General features: G+C 42.0%; 1 protein-coding gene across 2 annotated transcripts in view; it reads right to left on the bottom strand.

Moving 5' to 3' along the window:
• Positions 1-370: 370 nt before the first annotated feature.
• LOC139538920 (zinc finger protein GLI2-like) overlaps positions 371-7,380 on the bottom strand; it is an 84,415-nt gene continuing 77,405 nt past the window's right edge. For both annotated transcript variants that reach the window (XM_071341494.1, XM_071341493.1), the window contains 2 exons: positions 6,148-6,353; positions 371-1,226 (listed from right to left, as the gene is read on the bottom strand). In XM_071341494.1, the coding sequence (XP_071197595.1) occupies positions 1,018-1,226; positions 6,148-6,353 (415 nt within the window). In that variant the 3' untranslated portion in view covers positions 371-1,017. The remainder of the gene's footprint in view (positions 1,227-6,147; positions 6,354-7,380) is intronic.

The raw sequence follows: 7,380 nt of genomic DNA, 5'->3' as shown, positions 1-7,380 counted from the left end.
AAGGCACATACCTGTCTATATAAGGTCCCACAGTTTGGAACCACCAAGACTCAAAGACGCAAGGCTGTAATCACTGCCAAAGGTGCTTCAACAAAGTACTGAGTAAAGGGTCTGAATACTTATGTAAATGTGTTATTATATTTTTAATACATTTGCAAAAATGTCTAAAAACCTGTTTTGGTTCTGTCATTATGGGGTATTGTGTGTAGAATTATGAAAAAATTATGGGGTATTGTGTGTAGAATTATGGAAAAAAAAGTTATAAATGTAATCTGTTTTAGAATGAAGCTGTAACGTAACAAAATGTGGAAAAAGTCAAGGGGTCTGACTACTTTCCGAATGCACTGTATACAGTATCACAAACCCCAGAGGAGCCTTATTGCTATTATAAACTGTTTACCAATGTAATTAGAGCAGTAAAAATAAATGTTTTGTCATACGCGTAGAATGCAGTCTGATATACCACGGCGTTCAGCCAATCAGCATTTAGGGCTCGAACCACCCAGTTTATAAGGGGCTCCTGAGTGGCACAGTGGTATAAGGCACTGCATCTCAGTGCTAGAGTCATCACTACAGACCCTGGTTCAATTCCAGGCTGTTTCACAACAGGCTGTGATCGGGAGTCCCATAGGGCGGCGCACAATTGGCCCAGTGTCGTCCGGGTTAGGGTTTGGCCGGGGTAGGCTGTCATTGTAAATAAGAATTTGTTCTTAACTGACTTGCCAAGTTAAATAAAGGTAAAATATATTTTTAATATATGATACAACTAGCAGTGACGTGAGTCCAAAGTAGTGCACTATAACGTGTAGGAAACCCTGGTCGTTTAGCGTCGCTTTAGACATGTGAGACCAGGTGAAGAATTTAGGTTGGTGAGGTGATTGGTGTAGTCAGGTTGGGTGTCTGGTCGGGAAAGAATCCTGCAGTGGTTGTTGCACTCCAGGACCAGGGTTTCTTACCCCTGATCTAGAGAATCGGGTGTAATTTGCAATACAACCCTGGTGGGTGTGCTTTACTATTTCAGGGTGACTCACCGTCCACAGAGCTGATGTAGTCGGGCAGGTGTGCTGCTGCGGCTGCTGCTGCCGCGGCCGCCCCGGTCTGCAAGAGGAGGTCTCCGTAGGTGCTTCTGCCACTGGCCATGAGGTGGTAGTACTGTGTAGGGTTGGCCCCTGGAGGGGGAGGGGGCAGGCTGAACAGACCACGCTCCTTCAGGTGCTCATGGGTCACTGTAGGACAGAGAGCGGGTGAGATGAGAGGCACCTGTTAACTAACCAACAATTGACACAGGGAAGACTGGCACAGGAACAGACAGACAGCGAGAGAGGTAAAGATAGACAAAGAGAGACAGAGACACAGACACAGACAGAGAGAGAGAGAGAGAGAGAGAGAGAGAGAGAGAGAGAGAGAGAGAGAGAGAGAGATAGCGAGAGAGAGAGAGAGAGAGGAAATGAGAGGATGTAGAAACAGACAGACACAGAGAGTGTGCATTGCTTCACAGGTTTGAAGATCTTTGCTACAGCAGATGCCTGGAGGCAAAAAGGCTTTTGGTCAGCGATGGGTGAAGTCTGAGGTTTGATGGGGTGTGTGAATGACCCTGGGGAGTAAAGGAAGAAGACAAAGAAGGAGAAAAAGAAAGAAGGGATAACACATTCCTGCTTTTCTTATGTCTCGTACATAAATTAACTGTGACAGACTATCTGCTCACACACACCCACACACACGCACGCACACACACACACACACACACACACCCACACACACACACACACACACACACACACACACACACACACACACACACACACACACACACACACACACACACACACACACACACACACACAGAAAGCCATAAATGCTAACCATAGTGAGTAGCAGGGAAACCCTTGAGCACCACAGTAATATTGATGTAATACATGTTAACACCTGCACCCAGTAAACCCACATTTAAAAGTGTCACAAGCTATAAGAGTGAGAGATGGATTTGTTTTTCTTCCTTTCCTTTCCTTCACAGCGAGCCACTGTGGGCTAAAGCCATTACTGTGGCCTCCTCCCCCTGTTTCCTGCTCTCCGTTTGTCCCTGTGGATATGTCAGGGGCTAATGTCTCAAATCATCAAATCAAATTTTATTGGTCACATATAGGGCTGTGGCGGTCACAAAATTTCGTCAGCCGGTGATTGTCAAGCAAATAACTGTCAGTCTCATTGTAATTGACCGTTTATTAACATAAACACATTTAGCATGTCCTGGCTTCCTCACAGGGCCTACAAGCCACTGATGCGGACCTTTGGAACATCTACATTTTAAAAAGTATAATAAATCCATGTAATATAGCCTACACCTTCATAATACATCCATTATGTACTTTAAACAGGTCTAAAGAAGCATGATATGAACAAAATGTATTCTATTTCAGAAGAAAAGAAAAGCATACTCTGAGTTGTCCTTATGTTAGGTCCTGATGTGGCTATGCCATATGGCTGTGGGCTACACTAGTTCATATAGCAGACAAGATTTGCTTAGAATTCCATAGCATTAGTTTATATTATTTTATAGTATGAAAAATTCAACTGAACAAAGCTGAATTAAAAATAAATAAATTCTCCAGACGATTTGAGGGAGTGTGCACATGCAGCAATTCCAATCCATGGGATCGGTGTCCCTTCCACGGGACAGTTGAGCTAACATAGGCTAATGCGATTAGCATGAGGTTGTAAGTAATAAGAAAATTTCCCAGGACATAGACATATCTGATATTGGCAGAAAGATTACATTCTTCTTAATCTAACTGCACTGTCCAATTTACAGTAGCTGTTACAGTGAAAGAATACCATGCTATTGTTTGAGAAGAGTGCACAATTTTGAACATGAAAAGTTATTAATAAACAAATTAGGCACATTTGAGCAGTCTTGACACAAAAGTTTGAACAGAAATGCAATGGTTCATTGGATCAGTCTAAAACTTTGCACATACACTGATGCCATCTAGTGGCCAAAATCCAAATTGCACCTGAGCTGGAATAATAGATTATGGCCTTTCTCTTGTGTTTCAAAAATGATGGTACAAAAAAAATTAAAAATAACGTTTTTTCTTCTTTGTATTATCTTTTACCAGATCTATTGTGTTATATTCTGCTACGTTCCTTTCACATTTCCATAAACTTCAAAGTGTTTCCTTTCAAATGGTACCAAGAATATGCATATCCTTGCTTCAGCTACAGGCAGTTAGATTTGGATATGTCATTTTAGGCGAAATTTTTTAAAAGGGGCTAATCCTTTTAACAAAGAAATACAGTAGGTATTCCTATATGCTTAATTTAGAGTTATTAATGTAACTTTAGTTGTTCTACAAACGTTGGGCTATATGTTTGGATTTTTAATACATTGTAAGGCTGCATGATGAGACTAAAGATGATTTGAAAAATAGTCGCTTGAAAGGCATGAGCTCTGCTTTGTTTTTTGTGTGCAGGTTGTACACACTTCAATAGTCTCTCATTCACAATTTGACAAGCACTTGATAATGCCTCGAATTTCACGGCAGTATCACCTTTGAGGCCGGAATGCACCCTAAAAAAAAACATGCCTTTTGCGGCCCAGAGATCAGCGTTGTGACCTTCTTCCTGAGTGCTATTCTATTCTGTGCAATAAATAAATATTCCAAACATAGTCTGGGAAAGTTGTGGGGAAAGTTGTGGGGTGCAATAGATCCCAAATGAATACAACCACAATATTTGTTTACGCAATGTGGCTGACACAATAGATCAGAACATTTAGTTTAAAATGTTGATAAACTATTAGGCTATTTCTTCACATTATAGTGGTAGTAGGCTATAAGTACAAATGTTCCATTAGCGGGTAAACACCATTATCAAAAGTGGCAGCAAATGCAATTATGCATGTAATGCTTTTATTATAAAGGTGCATTGTTATGGTGAAAATGTTCTTCCCCAAACTTTAAACTCACGTGCTGCTTATATATGCCAGTTAGGCTCTAACCCCCTTGTAAAGCGGATTCATGTGCTTCATTTTAAGAAGCTATTTAGTTGTGATACAAACCTTATCAAAACATATAGTCCTATGGGCTAGGCTACATGAGGTGTGCGACTATGATTAGAAAAAGTCACAAAATAAAACCAGTTTCTAAAGTTGGGCATCATTCACAAGTGATCATATATAATATTGTGATAGGCTAATCTTTCAAAAACAAGAACATTTCTAAGTGACCCCAAACTTTTGAACGGTAGTGTATTTAGCAGACGTTATTACGGATGCAGCGAAATGCTTGTGTTCTTTGCTCCAACAGTGCAGTAATATCTAACAATACACACAATACTCTACTGTTAGAAAAGGGAGGAAGAAAGGAGAGGGAGTGGAGGGATAGAAGGGTAGTTTGAGCTCCCTCAAAGGGCTTAATGTCTCTACTGTTAGTTAGTGAAACTGGGGAGAAAAGAGAGGGGGGGGGGGGGGGGGGGGAGGAGGTTTGAGCCCCTTTCCTCTGCGTTACCAAAGCCACGGGCCACACCAAAATGAAGACCAATAACATATTGATGTATAATTGATGTATAATTTACGTGATATTCAGTCGAGTAGAAATAGGAAGGAGAAGATTGAAATACTTTAAAAAACAAAGTCTGATATAATTTTTTGCATAATAATTTCGTCTGAAAGAGCTTATAGACATTGACCCATTTAAAAATTTAATCTTGCTATATCAGAATGTGAACAACTCGTAAAAAGACTATGGGCAAATCACCTGTACAAAAAAAAGCAACCAAAAAATATAAAAATAAATTAGAAATCATGCAAACAACTGATTGTATCTCATGAAAGACAAAAGAAACAGAGAAATATGGTTTAAAAAAAAAAAAAGTAAAAGAGAACAGGAGGCCCACAGAGAAGCTCTCCTCGCCTGCCAGATCACATAACCACTTCCAGTACAGCTGCTTTGTGTGGACTGGACAGACACTAAAGATGGTGGAGGGTAGTGAATAGGACAGACACACTAAAGATGGTGGAGGGTAGTGGATAGGACAGACACTAAAGATGGTGGGGGGTAGTGAATAGGACAGACACTAAAGATGGTGGAGGGTAGTGAATAGGACAGACACACTAAAGATGGTGGAGGGTAGTGGATAGGACAGACACACTAAAGATGGTGGAGGGTAGTGAATAGGACAGACACACTAAAGATGGTGGAGGGTAGTGGATAGGACAGACACACTAAAGATGGTGGAGGGTAGTGGATAGGACAGACACACTAAAGATGGTGGAGGGTAGTGGATAGGACAGACACACTAAAGATGGTGGAGGGTAGTGAATAGGACAGACACACTAAAGATGGTGGAGGGTAGTGGATAACCTTTTATCCTCTCAGGCGGCTCTATTGTTCAGCTTTTCAGCCTCTCAGGCGGCTCTCTCTAGTCTCTTCAACCTGTTGTCATAACAGGTTTGTGAGGACAGGCCTGTCATCATATGAACTCCGTACAGGGGAAGGAAATGGGCTTTGTTTGTCTTTGCTAATTTCCATGGTTTCCGATACCCAAACATTCGTTCACACACTTATACACACATTCTATTCTGTGCATGTGTACACATACACTCTCAATCTCTCTCTCACACACACACATTCAAGCACGCACACACGTACACACATGCAAACACACACACACTATATACCCCATACACATCCCATTACATGAGAGGATGAAAGGAGAATGTTTTAATGTATCAGAGTGTATTAGGCGTTAGACTAATTATCACAGTATGGTGGGTAATGTAGTGTGTAAACAACTTAACAACATATACCCAGGTGTGTTCTGGGAGATGTTGTGTGCAAGACGTGTGTTTATAGCGACAACTATCTTATATACTATTCTTATGTTCCTCAAACACAGTCTGCTCCTCTCATCTCACCTTAATGCTGAAACAAATATGTTTGTAAATCAACCAACTATATTTCTGCCTTATTGTTAGCATTTGTATAAATATAATTCATAATCTAACAGATATGGGCTGTGATTTGACGTAGAAAATGTAGTTTTATCTGGACATTTTACATTTTTGATTTATTCTAATGCTCTCTTATAGTAAGATCCCCTATAACTGCCAGGAGATTGCATGCGTGTCTGTGTGCGTGTGTGTCTCACCTTCTGCAGGGCTGAGTCCACGGGCAGCTGAGATCATGGATAGGGTAGGGCTGCTGTGCATGGACCGGAGGTAGTGCTCCATGTGGTGGTTGATGTAGGGGTGAGGGGGGCTGAAGGGGGACTCCCCCGTCCCTGCTGCCTGAGGGGACAGACGGATCAGAGAGATGCCGTCTGAGATGACTGGGCTGCTGGCTAGGCCTTGAGGTCTGGCGAGAGAGAAAAGAGGTGGAGAATTAGTTAATGTCAAAAATAGAGAGTGAAAGAGACAACCATCGACAGAGTCAGAGGTAATATAGTCCACAGGTCACCGTCAGTGGGATATATACAGTGGGGAGAACAAGTATTTGATACACTGCCGATTTTGCAGGTTTTACTACTTACAAAGCATGTAGAGGTCTGTAATTTTTATCATAGGTACACTTCAACTGTGAGAGACGGAATCTAAAACAAAAATCCAGAAAATCACATTGTATGATTTTTAAGTAATTAATTTGCATTTTATTGCATGACATAAGTATTTGATACATCAGAAAAGCAGAACTTCATATTTGGTACAGAAACCTTGGTTTGCAATTACAGAGATCATACGTTTCCTGTAGTTCTTGACCAGGTTTGCACACACTGCAGCAGGTTTTTTTGGCCCACTCCTCCATACAGACCTTCTCCAGATCCTTTAGGTTTCGGGGCTGTCGCTGGGCAATATGGACTTTCAGCTCCCTCCAAAGATTTTCTATTGGGTTCAGGTCTGGAGACTAGCTAGGCCACTCCAGGACCTTGAGATGCTTCTTACGGAGCCACTCCTTAGTTGCCCTGGCTGTATGTTTCGGGTCGTTGTCATGCTGGAAGACCCAGTCACGACCCATCTTCAATCCTCTTACTGAGGGAAGGAGGTTGTTGGCCAAGATCTCGCGATACATGGCCCCATCCATCCTCCCCTCAATACGGTGCAGTCGTCCTGTCCCCTTTGCAGAAAAGCATCCCCAGAGAATGATGTTTCTACCTCCATGCTTCACGGTTGGGATGGTGTTCTTGGGGTTGTACTCATCCTTCTTCTTCCTCCAAACAGGGCGAGTGGAGTTTAGACCAAAAAGCTCTATTTTTGTCTCATCAGACCACATGATCTTCTCCCATTCCTCCTCTGGATCATCCAGATGGTCATTGGCAAACTTCAGACGGGCCTGGACATGCGCTGGCTTGAGCAGGGGGACCTTGCATGCGCTGCAGGATTTTAAT

Source organism: Salvelinus alpinus, chromosome 14 (genome assembly GCF_045679555.1).
Source record: "Salvelinus alpinus chromosome 14, SLU_Salpinus.1, whole genome shotgun sequence".
Taxonomy (NCBI): domain Eukaryota; kingdom Metazoa; phylum Chordata; class Actinopteri; order Salmoniformes; family Salmonidae; genus Salvelinus; species Salvelinus alpinus.
Note: the sequence above shows the minus strand (reverse complement) of the source record. Positions and strands in the feature narration are given on the sequence as shown.